Below are 15,492 nucleotides of genomic sequence, written 5' to 3'. Positions count from 1 at the left end.
GTAGTACAGAAGTGCTAAATTTTTAGTAACTGCAGGCTATAAACATTTTTAACTGGTTAATTCAAGAAACTGAACTCTGCTTTTTATATCATAAAAGACCCTGAACCTCTCACTTGATGAAGATGCCTCTCAGATCTTAATTTATTTTTAGGAGGAGTATTGTTAGAGAAATCAGGTATGATACTTCTTTTATATGGCTTTTGAAACTCAACATATGGTATGTGGCTATCAAAAGGAAAAAAAAAATGCTACAGTCCAGTACAGGACAGAAAATACGTCTAAGAATCAAAAAGAATAAATCCAACCCACACAAGAAGACTTAAAAAGGCTGGATTTTCTATTGCTATACAAAGGTTCAGTCATTTCTACATTACCTCAACACCATTCAAATTCATAACACTCAGAGCAGAGCTTCCTTCCAAAAATGTTACCCACATCTTGTCTTCCACAAACCTGCAAAGTTCATTGGAAACAATAACCAGCAAAATACCACAACACTTAATAGTACAATTTCTAGCCTATTGCAAATGCAACATCCTTATTTTCAGTTTGTTTAAAACTACTGACCTAATTCTAGAATACAAAATTGTTATAAAATTCTCAAAAATAAGAGTATCTGGAAAAATAATGTCTGACACCTGAGACACACAGGTATTCAAAATGAATTCTAAAGACATTTCAGTTGAAATTCAAATGTTAAAAATGAAACAGATCATAACTGGAAATTATTTCCTACCTAAGGAAATAACTTTATTCAGGAAATTGGTGGGAACAGTGAAGATGAATTTTGGACTCGGACCTGCTGGTCCAAGTTCAGCTAGGACAAGGGGGGAATTGCTTCCCACTGCCAGAAGGTAATATGGGATACTGGGAAGAAATGCTTTCCTGTGAGGGTGGGCAGGCCCTGGCAGAGGTGGCCCAGAGAAGCTGTGGCTGCCCCTGGATCCCTGGCAGTGCCCAAGGCCAGGCTGGAGGCAGCCTGGTCTCGTGAAAGGTGTCCCCATGGCAGCAAGTAGGGCTGGGTGATCCCTTCCAGCCCCAAACAATTCCATCATTCTATAAGCAGAGATTAAAAGTAAGAAGTTGCTTTTTTCACCTTATAAGTATAACTTCGCCGTAGCTTGCAAATTTTTGAAGAAGATCATCAATCAAGTTATCATCAAAATAGTTTTCTTCAGCTGAAGAACTTCTGATGGAGACCATCACAGTACCATCAGGTGGTCCTTGCATTGCAATCACCTCCTTATACACTTTTTGTCTCTCTTCTGCTTCAATTTCAAATATGTCAATGTCAATCAGTGCAACCACAGGCCTTGGAAAAAACAGACAAGAAAATCCTGTCAGTAGAGTATATGAGCAACAAAATACACAGCACGAGTATTAAATCTTAGGAAGTAATGTATAAAATTGAACTGGAACCTATGATCAGATGTCTTCAGCTCTGCTCTTCCGTAGTGCAGCAAAGTGCCAGGATTCCATGTGTAAGGGACATTACTGTCACTGTGAAAACTTGCATTCAGGAGATCCAGGTCTTCAGCTACAATCAGCAATGAAAACAAAGGAGGAAAAATACAGTGATTGCAAGGATGTGCTATTTGTAAAAAGAAAAAACATAGGAAGTAAGTCCAAATAGAGTGTCTTACAGAAACCATCAGAAATCATCCCCCCCAAAGTTCCTTTTCCGCTCCTCAAATGTCCCTAAGTGGGACCTGATTCGTGGCCCTTTCTTCAGCCTCACTGTGTTTACTGAAGGTCTGTTACAAGGGTTCTGTATCCTGCCAAGCCAGGAAGAGGCACTCAGCATCACTGCATTGTGAACATCATTAGATGGAGCCTCTAAGTCACTTAAAGAACATCTCAAACAGTTGAAGGAAACCCTCAAACCTGATCGGTCGAACGGCCATTTCCTTCTCCTCCAAAGGATCCGATCTGTCCACGCCGGCGTGCGACACTTCTCACTGGTGTCATAGTCATCAGAGAACAGATCATATTTGTATGTTGGGGCAAAATTGATTTTCCCTTCCAGGAATCCCCTAAAGATCTGTAAAAACAGAAGGGAAACAGTTGAAACTAATCAGAATTCTCTATTCTAACCCTGACAACCTGTTATAAACACCTCAAAATAAAATTTAAAAACCTGCTATTTGTTAAAATGGATTCCTCTCCACATTTTGTCTGCTGAAAACATTTGACATTGTGGCTAAACAGTGACCCAGACAATCGTCAATGAACAGAAGTATGCCAGCAGTTATATCTTCAAGCCCAGGCTTATGAACAACCTACTGTTCCTTCAGTGTCACGACCAACTGGAGGTCACCCAGAACACTGAGCTGTAACACAGCATTTTAATCTGGTGCTTATTTGTTCCTGTGTCAGCAAAAGTGGGGAATTAAGGTGTACATTTTATGGTTTATATCCATCTGAACATTTTCCCAAAAATTCACAGGCACACACTGGTTTGGGTGGGAAGGGACCCTAAAGATCATCCACTTCCACCCCCTAGCCATGTATTATTAACCTGGTTCACTAGACCAGGTTGCTTGGGTGCCATCCAAATGCCCCCTCAAATAAATAGGTTTAAAAAAAAAAAGTCCTTAATACATTCAATCTATTCAAAGTGAGCTTCTCACTCATTAAGTGTTTAAACTGGACTAAAGATAAAACCCTTTAACTCAGTCAGCTCCATTCTTGAGTTCAACCTTCCATGGGCAGTCTTTCCTCCACTACAGAAATCTGTAAAATAGAAATTTAACTTGGATCTTACAGTCAAATCTGCATCAAGTGACAGGCTGACCGGCTTTTCTTGCTGGAAATACAATTTGAAATCAGTCAATTTAAAAGTCAATGTCAGAAGATCAATGTCAGCATGCCAGAAGTTCCACAGCTTCTGAGACAGTTAATTTGTTTGGCTTCAGTAATTATTTTCTAACCTACTTTTTATGGAGCAAGTTACTATGTAAACACCTTTCCTGAGCAGCAGGTACAAATGTAAACCTGCCACAGCAGGGACACAGCTGGTACCCCGCCAGCAGCTTCTAAATCATGGAATATCACCCCAAAAATGCAATGCTACTCTTGCTCCACAGCCAGGAGTCCTTTCCATATTCTCACAGTTTCCATAGATTTCTCCAGCTATGTAACTGCTGGAGGTGTTTCCAAAACCTCTACACATCATGTTTTGATCCACTTAACAGACAGTCTGACAAACACACAATGCTGTCTGCCCATGTGAACATACACCTTGCTTTCTCTAGCAAACAGCTGTTAAAAAAAAATTGAGTGAGTAAAAGTATCCAGTGTTTTGCCTCCTGTTCTGGTGCACAAGATAGCAGCACAAATGGAAGGGAACTCTAAATCAGCAAAACCACTGCTTATGATCAAAGTGCTGGTGGGCAGAGAGACCCAACAACAGAGGATTGTCTCTTTTTATCATATCCAGCCTTCCCATGCAGAGCTGCAAAGAGAGAACAAGAAACCCTACAAATCTAAGAAATGTAGCATTCTTCAGACTTGGTTATTCAGTGTTTTCTTTGCAAATAACAAAGCTACCATTTGGACTACTCCTTTTCTCAACAGTAACAGCATTAGACTTATTACAATTTAACTAAAAAGTAGCATGACCAAATGTTATAAACATTCTTTTAAAATAGTTACATCTGACAAAAAGAAAAACATTGTAATTAGAAAACTCCATGCTGAGGATACAGACTTACGGAAGCATCATAGCAATTGCTAAAACCAGTAAAAAAAAGGAAGTATTCTCAAGTATGGTGACATTTGAACGCACCTGTCCAGAGTTTTTTTGGTTGATAAGCTGGTCTCCTGCTATGAGGGGATCCCAGTTCTGTTGTCGTATTAGGTCCTTCACCTCCTCATTGGGCAAATCTATTCGATAATTGAAGTCCCCACACCAAAAAATATAGTCGTGGGAAAAGAGCATCCTTCCCTGTAAAACAGCAGCACACACTGGAGTTAAAAGCAATTGAGTGACAAATTTACCGCTTTAGGTTTAGAAATTCAGTTTTTAGCTGAGAAATATATGTAATTTCTGGGTGATGAAGACAACTGAAATACATCCTGGTATTTAGTGTCCATATGATTAGAACATGATCAACAGTGTGATGTTTACATATGGAACACAAGAGAAGTAACATTTCCTGTGGAGTTTCCACTTCTAAAGAAACACAAATCAAGTGAATTGGATCCTAAAGTTCTTCATCTTCCTCCTCCTGTTTTAGAAGTCCACTCAAAGGTGATGGCTGCTGCCTGTGACAGAGAACAAAACACCCCCCGGGACTTTGTGACATGGGCTCCTGACAAACTGCAAATCCAGAGCTTTATCATTCAGATTTAACTGAAGACTTTTCAGTTACATCTGATTTTCATCACTAGAGAGAGAGACATAAGGGCTTTATTAGTTTAAACAAAACCTAGATTTCAGAGTGAACTTTTACTTCCCCCTTTGTTTTGATTTTTCCACTGCCCATAAGTAAAAGTAAGCAGATACACTGGCAGATTGAAACAACAGCATTTAGGAAACTGTTGGATACAGCACTTGCTAGTGACAGTGGGGACAAATTTAGAAAATAAAAACCCCCAGTAAAATAAGATGTAACACTCCTGCACAGTGCCACAGATATTAACAAATTACAGTTTGATGACAAAATTTAAAACAGCTTTAAGTCTCAAGGAAGCATTTTGTTGCACTGGTAACACTTTCAACTTGGTGATTTGATAATGAGAACATGGTGTGTGTTTAAGAGAACACGGCATAGAATCATTCCTGTGTACTGAGAACAGTGCTGTTTGCAGGGATTTTTTCTCATAGGTGATGGTCTCCTGTGCCTATGAAAGTTCTACTGCATGCCAGGGATCTATAAGGTCTCTTTCCTATGCTAAGTCCTTGATTCCAAATGCAAGTGAACTCATGTTTCATCATCTCTGTCATTGCACTGGCAAGGTCTAGTCTTTCTGCAGTCTTCTATTTTAATAAACACTGCAGGAACTCAATTACCTCTGAGATCTCTAATCCAAGGAAATAGGATTTCCACAGGAAACTGGGGAAGGGGAAAAATGCAAATGGAGCTTTGGCATGACACTGCTGGAGCTCCAAGGGTTTCACTTTTCATTTGTTATGGAATTTGAACACTTGCTTACCATCGGAAAACCAAGCTTGCGAGAAATTTCTACAAAGTCTTCATTTCTCTCCTTGACTTGGGATTGCCCTGCAGCAAAATGACTGCACACAAAGCAAAGGCTGGAGGTATGGAACAGCATCCGAATGGCCACTGCACCTTTGTTCCCAGTGGCTCCTCCCATGCCAGTCTTGACAGTATCGACAGCAACATCCCTGAAATAGTGAAGCAACTATTAAACCTTCCAGGAACCTGGCACAGATCACTCTGGGTGTGACACTGGGCTGGGAGAGACACATTGTTCTCCCAGCCACAGGGCTAGTTTTAAAAAGTTCCATGAGTCACTGAGCATCAACAAGATAAAAACAAGCTCTCTGGGCGACCAATGCTCTCTGGGCATTTAAAAACTAAGAAGAGAACTTAAACAACCACTTCAGCAGAAGGTGGAACAGCTCTCTCAGAACCCCACTGGCTCTGAGGAAGTTTGGGTGTTATCTTCCAACACAAGGCAAGCTGAAGGTGACCCAAGCTGGAGCCAGCCATACTCACTGACCTGATAAAGGGAGCGTGCTGAGGCCTGATGAACACAAAGAGGCAGACGCCCACCAGCTGCTCTGAAGCCAGCAGCACGTACTTGTAATCTCTGGAGATGGTCTTCTGCAGCTCAGCAGCCCAGAGCTTCTGATTTGTGGTGCTGACAGTGAGATTAAAAACAACAGGTTAGAAATAAACCAAACTGAGCCAGTTTCTAGCTGGTGACTAAGCTGATTAAGCTACATCCAAGAACCTGAAGCAAACCTTGAGTCAGTAAACCAAAGTCAATGGGAATAGCTTTGGGAATGATGCTCTGCTCAGCAGAGACACAGGCTCTAGACAGTCATGCCATCATTGTTTCAAATTCAGCCTCTACAAATGCTGCCTCACTTTTCCCAACACCACAGATGACTTTAGGCTATCTTTGCTGTATTTACAAGCTCAGACTAGAGGAGGAAAACCTAAGAATTGTTTTAGAGAGTTACTTCCTAGCCTAGAGCTCAGTCAATATTGGAGAAGAGGTATCACAGTATTATATCAAGAAGAAACATCCTTAGAGACCTAAAAGACTATGGTTTTCAGAGCCAGCAGCAGATGGAAATGAAAATATCAGGCCTGGAAACAGCATTAATTACACAAAGGGTGAAATCAGGGGATGACAAGCTGATGCTTGGTACCCAATAGACAAAAATCTGCACAAAGGCTACAGTATTACAGGCTTTATGTGCTCCTCCCAATGAGTTAAACCTTCCCTAACACCAGGAAACATGCAAAGCAGGCAGAGAAAACAATGGACAAAGGGAATATGGTTCTAGGACTACACACACATTTATCTCTGGTATCACCCACCACTGGAAAAAATGTATTTCCATAGCTCAGTCTGCCAGGAGTGAAAACTCCCAACTCCACAGTAATATATCCATGCAATACATGGAATGGCAGTGAAAACTAACAGTATGGAAGGAAGCCTTTCTTTGTACAGATCACAACCTGATACATAACAGCACACCAACAACACATGCTTTTGGAAAGGTTTTCACAGGATTTGCCGTTCCCAGCAATATAAGACACAGGAACTGAAAACACTGTAACCACTGGAGAAACCCAAATTTTAAGTAACATATGACCTGAACAAGGCAATTATCAGCTAAACAAGTACTGTGTGGATTGGATCACCCACCTGGCATTCACAATGTTTCCTGCATTTAACTCCACCATTTCTTCAAATCCAATGGCAAATATGTCCACAGGTTTGTTTTTGCGATCTTGAGGTAAATGGGGAAAAAGTTATTTCTTGTTTCTAATTAACTTAAGAATCAAGGCCGCATACATATATATATTAATTTTAAGAAAACAAAATTCCTTACTTGGAAAGAAATTCCTCCCTGTGAGGGTGCTGAGGCCCTGGCACAGGGTGCCCAGAGCAGCTGTGGCTGCCCCTGGATCCCTGGAAGTGTCCAAGGCCAGGCTGAATGGGGCTTGGAGCAGCCTGGGACAGTGGAAGGTGTCTCTGCCCATGGCAGGAGGTGGAACTGGATGAACTGGATGTCCCTTCCAACACAAACTAGTGTGGGATTCTGTAAAATTCTAGTTGTCTCAAAGAAGCTTTTAAATAAATCCAGATTTTTTAAAGGTATTTCACTGGCAGGGGGTGGAACTGGATCTTTACGGTCCCTTCCTACACAGTTCCACACTTCTGTGATACCTGTTTCAATGTTTGTGATCTACTTAGCAAAACCAGAGCTCTCAAGAAAAATTAGTGAGAGAACATAAATCCTACCTTGGAATTCATGAATTCCAGCTAACTTTGGTGCATCCAGAAGCCAGTCAGTGAGGGTTTGATTTCTGAAGGCAATACTTCGAAACTGCTTCCCCCCATTGACATTCCACGTCCCAACGCAGACTCGGATCTTTTTCGGTTTTGCATACTTGTAGAAGTTCTCACACATGCTCTTCAGCACTTTTACGGATGCTGCAAAAACATTTGAAAAGACATTACTTTATAGCGAGTATTTCAGAAAGCTTGGCAGTGAGATCTTCCCAATGCACGTGCACAGACAAAGCTAAACTGCGAAAGCACAAGGAATGCTGCAGCTTTCCCAGGGGAAAGTACCCTTAGAGGCACACTACCTGGGGGCTAAGACACTGACTGAAAAACAGCAGCAATTTGTGCAGAATTATATAGAGAGACATAATACAGGAAGGAAACAATTCCCGCATTTTATAAATATCTGTTGTTCTTTCATCTCATCCATGACTTTCTAAGGAAACCATTTTTTGTACATATCAACAAGGATATCTGCCTCATTTTCACAGATTAAATTCAGGAAATCCAATCTCTGTTACAGAACCAATGTGCACATATATTAATTTCTGGAAGTGTAAAAGTTGCTGATACACTACAAGTACTAAAACAGAGAAGGTACATCTGTTTAAGCCACAAATCTGAATTATTTTTACATCAGTTGAATTCCTAAAGAGCTGCTTTAGTGAGGACAGTAGGCTGGGATTCAAAATAATTAAACTCATTTCTCTGTCCCATCAGCCTTTCCCTGTGCCTTGTTTTTGTCTGTCAGATGAAGAGAGAGGAATGACCCATATGTAAAGGGCATTGTAAGAAATGCAGAAAGAAAAAGGCTGATTCACTGCTCGGGTACTTTACCTAAGTTATATTAATTTACCTATTTTGAATCTTCTCATGGTTATCACATTCCAAAAGAACAATATAAATAATATTAGATGGAATTCTTCCCTTCACTTGTTGCTGTCTAGAAAAATAGTCAGTTACTGGGAACAGTATTTTAATTTAAAATCCCCAAATAATATGATTAGTGAGCTGATGTTGTCTTTTCAGTTATTCTTGGCTACCTGGTTAAAACAAAAATCAGGTATTCTCTATCCCTATTGGGTTTGAAAAAAACTAGAAGCAAGAGAAGAAAATATATTGTGTTTGTTGGCTGTGAATGCTTTCCCTGCTGAACAAATCACACATCCATAAATGGGCCAGCCACACAGAAAAGACAATGAACTGGTTGGTGTCTCCCTGGGGTGCTCCAAGCAGATCACGCTCGGGATCATGCTTTCTTCATCAAAATCCAGGGAAATGAAGTCTAGAAGACAGCAAGGAGCCAACAGGATACGGTCTGTTTCTGACCCACACTCCAGGTGACTCCAGCCAGAAGTCCAGCACGTGCCCAAAAGGCCACAGAGGTTGGAGGACAGGAGCCACCTCAGCACCCAGCCACTGAAGGGAAACAATCACAGCAACGCTGCAGCCACAACACATCCAAAACCCCAACTCATCCCAAGGGCTGGCTGAACCCTGGGAACCCAAAGCAGCACCGCAGGCAGCTGTGCAGGCCTGCAGAGATGAGCCTCTGCAGCACTCTGAGCCAATTTAAGAGCAGAGTTTGCATGTTCCTCCTTTTTATTTTCAAAATTTACTCGATTTCAGCTTCATTTTAGTTAGTCCAAATCATTCAGTTGCTACTGAGCAGCTTTTAAGAAAAGCTGCAAAATTTCATTATTGCCTATTTAACTCCTGATGTTATGAGACTCTAATGTGAAAAGCCTTACCAGGTTAGACTCTAACTTTAGAAGTAAACTGACAACAAGCTTATTACAAACAAAAATGTATACCTTTAAACTAGCAGTCTTCCTAAATCATAAAATGACTTTTTTATAAAGGAGTAATTAGAAATAAAAATTTCTACTGCTTTCCAAAATACTGAGTGAACCAAGTGCTTTTCAGAGCACCTGAGACTATGATTTTCCTACATATTTACCTTTTCAGCAAAATTGTGCCTCACTCTGCTACATTGGAAATCCAATCAGTTATATTTTCTGTTAGTGTCAGAAAAAATACTTTGACTGCTGCTCTTACTAGGCAAGCAGAAATTTGGAAATCAGTTCTACAAAGGGAGTGTTAATTTAAAATTCTGTTTGGAATATTCTGTGCAACTGAATGGAACTACTGGAACTTGATGGAACTGTTTTACTGCAACATCCAAATTCCTGTAGGAATATTTCAATATATGCAATTCATACTCAGCTGAAACCCTGAAATGCTAAAAAACAGTCGATTTCTAACTCTTACAAAAATAGGCATTCAAGTAAATAATAAAAATTAGACATAAATAATAATAGCAACAGTAATTGATAAATATATAAAAAATAGCTGGCTCTTCTTCCAGAGCTCTAAGATAGAAGGTAACACCATCAGTGAGTGTGACCAGTCATTCCAATAAGCACTTGGTTACACGGACAAAATGGCAGTGAATCACTTGATATCAGACGTACGTTACTTGTGACTCAGATTTCGTTCTTTAGACACTCACTGACAGTTAAGTAGGTAGAGTAAAACACATATAGGAAAAGCAAAAGTGGCAAATGAAAAGGCTACTTAAATTTGCTCAACACAGTAAAACCTGAATAGAAGAGCATTTGGAATATTGTCTTTTAAAAAATGGCTTCTGGGAACAAGAACATGAAGTGCTGCACAGCTGAACAAGTTTCCTGCATGAACACATGCATGTGGAACCTTCTGGCAGCAAATAAGATGAAATTACAAGTTGTACTGAAGAATTTCGCCTCTTATCCTAAACAAAGCAAAATTATAGAAACCTCCAAATCAGCTAAAAAGGAAAACTCCTTTGCAGCCGGAGCATGGGCAAAAAAAAACCCCTGTGAATTAGTTACCTCATTTCCTAACTTGCACCCAAGCTCAAATGCAACATTTTTGACCTCTTATATTCTCACTTTTATTGGATTAAAGGATGTTAGGGCACAGGAATGCCAGATCCAAACACCACCAGGAAAATGTGAGCCCATAGCCAAATATTACACAGACAGACACAAGAAAAGCCAGAAGACAACAACAGCTGGTCAGGTATTTACAGTTTATTTTACTGTACTATACTATACCTGATTGTAATGATTGCTCTGAAACTGCGGATGCAGTAAGAGAGAAACAAGAAAAGATTAGTCAAATAAGTTATTGCTTTTTAGGATTTTCCAGCAAAGTGAGAAAACATGCTGTTAATACACAATTTATTACACATAACCATTTGCATCAGCTAAAGCATATGTTTTGTGCTGCAAAATCTAGCAAGTTCCACAGCAGGACAAGAAAATTCTCTTTTCCTCCTTTATTAATAATGGATTCACACCTGTTGAAGTACCCCACTGGTTAACTTGCCATCTAGCAGAGAATGCAGAGAGATTTCAGGGAAGAGGGATTAATGCCCCTCAGCTGTCAGGAGCTGCAAATACAGAAAGGACAGCTTGCACCCCCAGAAAAAGTGAGAGGAAATGAAACCAAATTTTAACTACTTTTGAGGTGAGGCCGATTCACCAGGTTTCAGATCTAAGAAAAAAAGTCACAATAACATGAAACCTTGTGCTAAACAAATGGGACAAAACCACTCCCTCAGCCTCCACATCAGATCAAGATGTGGACCCTCAACATCAAGATTACAACTGGGCAACTATTTTCCTCTTGAGCCAGAGATTTGCACTAGAGCTTTGACATACTTTTCCTCATTTTAAGTTGTGTCCGGGAGAAGGAAGAAAAAATGAAAAGGAAAACTTAAGAACGCTTCCCTAAAAATTGCAGTAACCAAGAATATTATTACCTGGGATCTTGGAAAGAAGATCCAAATTGAAGTTCCTTCTTTGCCCAGATGTGAGCTCCTGTAGTTTTGATGTCCCAGGGGAGGACTGAACACAGCCCTATGACTGACCCACTATTTTCCTGCCCACCAGACTGGCAGAAGATGGGACTGACTACAGTTCTGGGGACCACAGAGGCTACACCTCTTTGGGGATGCAGGATGCTGGTTCAGCACCCTGTTCTCTTCAGGGGAACCACCTTTCTGGTACAAAAACCCCAAGACTCATGAGGCTGCTCTCACAAGCAGAGTTTTTTACGGAAATCCCTCTGGTTTTGACGTAGAACTTGACCCAAAAAAACAAACAGGTGAAGCAATTTCTGCAGCACGTTAGTTTGGCACTATTAGTAAAGCAGAACTTCCATTTTTTAATAAGCCAAGAGAACATAACATTTATACTTTCCAACAGTGCTTTGAAAACAAACTTGATACAGCTTTCTTACACCAAATAGTTATCAGAGATTAAAATCCTGAAAGACACATACCGCGTAAACTGCTGGTGGTTAAGAGAGCCCGTGCTTTATCTGCTAAATCACTATTTAGGGTATTTCCCAATAACAAAACATCAATGGCCTCCTGCTTGGAGCTATCAAAAAAGTTATTTTGGATCGTTCTGGTCACAGAACGAGCACCATCCTTCAGCTTTCCAGCCTGTTAGGGAGGAACATGTATAAAACATTTTATGTCGGACACTGCTCACAATACATTGGCAATATTCAGTAGATATATGTAAACTGTGTTAATGATTTTAAGGGCTAAGGCAATTTTCTTCTTTAAGTGTTAAATCAAGTTGTCTGAGCCTACTGTGCTGCATATGCTTTCCCCCCACCCCCAGATGCTAAAAAACACAGTAATACCTACAAGGCATATCTAACAAGCAAATTTAAATTAAATTAAATTAAATACTGCAGGGAGAGGAAATATTTTTTTCCTAAACGCTAGGTCTTTAAAAATTAATTCGATATAGTGCCATGTTTAGACCATGACAGGGCTTTTGGGCTTTTCCCCAAAGTGAGAGATGAGCAAGCACTCGAATCCAAATGCCATGACACATGAATGTATATGTTTATGCACTTAGGAGTTCAGAATTCACATTCTGGAATATCCATGTTAAAAACAGAGAGCGCTTCGACTTAAGACCGGCCTTAACTTGTTGAAATAATATTCAAGTCTCATGCAGCATCCCAGAAGGAACACAGACACTAACCCATGGCTACAGACACACCCCGACACTGTCTCTGCACACCCTGGCCTGACTGCACCGCGGTGCAGAGGAACAGTGTCCAACCACCTGAGCTAAACAAGAGTCTCCAGAAAAATGTGCTGCCGATGCAGATGTGCCTGGGAGTCACACACACCTCAAGGATAATGCAGCTGACACGTAATGCAGTCTCGCACTCGATTCCAAACCTGGCAGTGTTGACTTGGGCACACAAAACACCTTTCTGATCACATGTGCTGCTGCATGTGCTTTGCCCGTGAGGTGTCTGTGAACACACACTGCTGCAGGTACATGAAATACAGACTGTGATCCATCAGGGATGCTGCAAGGGATGTGTTATTATAAAAAAATACTCCCAAGTTTAAAGCTTGCTCTGTCCATGAAAGCTTTTTAAATGCACATGGAAAGAAGGCAAAAGCTTAACAAAATTACCGTAGGATTTAGTTCTGTGACTTGTACTAGACAGCAAGACAGAAGCTACTCTTTTGGCAAGGCTAAGTGGCTTTGGCAGACAATGGGGATGAGCTGTGGGGAGCACTCTATTGCAATAGGATTTTGACAGGATGTACTCCCTTCCTGGCAGACAACATACAACTGGTGATCCAAAAAACCACACTCACCATTCAGGCAATTAATTGAAAGGAACCCCGAGAAAGCAAAAGAAAGAGCAGGTAAGGAGTTAGATGTAAGGAGTATTATAACACTTTAAAAATAACTGGTTTTCAGTATAGAAAGGTATATTAACACACTTAAGGTTAAAATAATTCTCTTACGTGAAATTTCTGTATTTTTACTTCTAAGTACACTTAGGCTTTGAAGAATCAAACTGACAAGTAGGAAATAGAACAAATTTCAGGCATCAAACTTTTCATTTGAGAAATGAGAATGCACCTTAAAAACTACATTTTAAAATATAAAACCAGAGTACTCAAAAACATACTGAGTCAGGTTTAATTGAAACAAGAGCAAGTATTGTACGGTTTTGCAAGCATTAAAGATCCTCTTTGAATAGACTGGACTCATGTCAGAGATGTTTGATTTGATTTATGATATGTGGTACTAATTAAGAGTTGTCCCAGGGCAGGGATCCAGAATTATTCCAAAGACATCAGAGTAAATGTACTGTTGTGGTTTAACAAACTGAAACCAGGACATCTACTCTGTTTTAAACATTAAAAATGGAAATAGATACATTAAATAATACAATAATAAAAAAATAGCCAAATGAACTAGATTAAATAGATATTTATTAATTTAGGAAAAGGAATAGAGAAGGTTGAATGGCAAAGTTAAGACAAGGGGAGACACTCCATAAAATAATTACTGCAGTTTTCCTGGCAGTCTAGGTGACATTTTTGTAAGAAGATAAAACTAAACATCCTGAACCAAATTCCACTCTACAGTAAAATACAAGCAATTCCCAAATGAAGAAGTCTTGTATGCACCAGTCAAGGGGCAGAACAAGCAACAAGTTGATTTTTTTTTTTTAATGTATTTTGCTGTGACACCTCCTGCATGAGGAGAGAAGGACCCTGGCACAGTGTGAAAGAACAAATGATGGAAAACCCAAAACAGTTGGCTGTGGGTACATGGGCTATAACATGGAATGAGAAGCAACACATTCTTTAGGAGAAAGAATAGTGTGAAAAGACATTCTTGAAGGAACTAAGGGCAAAAATTGCTATGGGTCAACATTTGCCTTGACAGGTATCACCTGGCAAGGGACAGGATTAGGGAAACAAAAAAGCAACATCGTGAGAAAAAAACCAAAAGGCAGCAGTAGAAAATGGGAACAACTCAGGCATCAACCCAGGCAAGTTGAAGAGAAGCATTACACTGTCATGGAGCATGGAACTGCTCTTACAGCATTAAAAAGCAGGGTAGAAACAAAATTTGGGGTTTTTTCAGTGACTGCAAAGCTAAGAAGAAAAAGTTGGACAAACATGCAAACAAAAACCCACCAGGCTACAACTAGATTAGTATTAACACTATTAAACATTAAAAACATGAACAACCTCCCATCAAACACACTTGAAAAGGAAATATTATTCATTCCAGGGAATGGAACTGAAATAATAGCAGGAGAGGTACTGAGAGAAAAGCAAAAATATTCCAAGAAACTACAGCTGATTTGAATATACATTTTTCTGAACTGTGTTCTAAAGCAATCGAAGATTTCAGACTTATCTGTTCATACACAATAGTGTTATGTGGGAGGCAGAAGCATGGCTAGGAAGGGATGTAGAGGAACATGACCTGGTTATCAACAGAACCAACCATTTCAAGTTAATTTTTTTGGTTCGTTGAGTTTTGTCTGGGATTGTTTTAGGATTATAAAGAGCACGTTTTTTAAAGAAAATCTCATCATTGCTAAATTAATGGCAGAATTTATTAAAAACCATACTGAACACTGCTAAAGCATTTGAGAAGATGTACTTTACCTTTGCTTTTCCTTCAAGGGCTCCAGTCCCAGCATAAATTTTACTGACAGAATCACCATTCACAGACCACATGGATCGGAAAACTTCCTGAAAGCGAGTAACTAACTGAGGCTTCTCAGCTAGTCCCAATACCTCCAGCTGTTTTGTTAGCATCTGTAACAGGTGAAGACAGCATTAGCAAAAAAACCCCAGCAAACCAAGCCAAAAACAAACAAAACCCCCCCCACTTCAAATATATTTCTTAAAAGGCCCATCATACTTTTCAGCATACATGCATAAAACCCCACAAACCCTGGGTTTATATCTATAATTCTGAGCAAACTATCAGCATAACGTGCTTGAAAGGCTGCATCATACATGTAATTTAGCACCAACACGGCATTTTCCTTTGAAGATAGGTAGTAGTACAGGAAAAAATTATGTAGCTGAGTTGTAAACGTTTTCATCTTGAAGTTCACCAAACTAAACACAAAAGCTATTTTCAAGAGCTC

At 39.9% G+C, this 15,492-nt stretch overlaps 1 protein-coding gene across 6 annotated transcripts in view; it reads right to left on the bottom strand.

The window, feature by feature from the left end:
- SYNJ1 (synaptojanin 1) overlaps positions 1-15,492 on the bottom strand; it is a 48,439-nt gene that overhangs the window by 16,370 nt on the left and 16,577 nt on the right. For 3 of the 6 annotated variants that reach the window (XM_041474523.1, XM_041474522.1, XM_041474524.1), the window contains exons 10-20: positions 15,002-15,154; positions 11,824-11,989; positions 7,450-7,641; positions 6,850-6,934; positions 5,689-5,829; positions 5,158-5,350; positions 3,788-3,946; positions 1,885-2,041; positions 1,420-1,591; positions 1,097-1,312; positions 375-453 (exon numbers count right to left, since the gene is read on the bottom strand). In XM_041474523.1, coding sequence (XP_041330457.1) covers positions 375-453; positions 1,097-1,312; positions 1,420-1,591; positions 1,885-2,041; positions 3,788-3,946; positions 5,158-5,350; positions 5,689-5,829; positions 6,850-6,934; positions 7,450-7,641; positions 11,824-11,989; positions 15,002-15,154 — 1,713 coding nt within the window. The remainder of the gene's footprint in view (positions 1-374; positions 454-1,096; positions 1,313-1,419; positions 1,592-1,884; positions 2,042-3,787; positions 3,947-5,157; positions 5,351-5,688; positions 5,830-6,849; positions 6,935-7,449; positions 7,642-11,823; positions 11,990-15,001; positions 15,155-15,492) is intronic. The other 3 variants (XM_041474527.1, XM_041474526.1, XM_041474525.1) reach the window with 1 other exon arrangement.

The sequence above is a fragment of the Pyrgilauda ruficollis genome, unplaced genomic scaffold, assembly GCF_017590135.1.
Source record: "Pyrgilauda ruficollis isolate IOZ18807 unplaced genomic scaffold, ASM1759013v1 scaffold327, whole genome shotgun sequence".
NCBI lineage: Eukaryota > Metazoa > Chordata > Aves > Passeriformes > Passeridae > Pyrgilauda > Pyrgilauda ruficollis.
The sequence above is the reverse complement of the archived record's forward strand: the minus strand, read 5'-3'. Positions and strand labels throughout refer to the sequence as shown.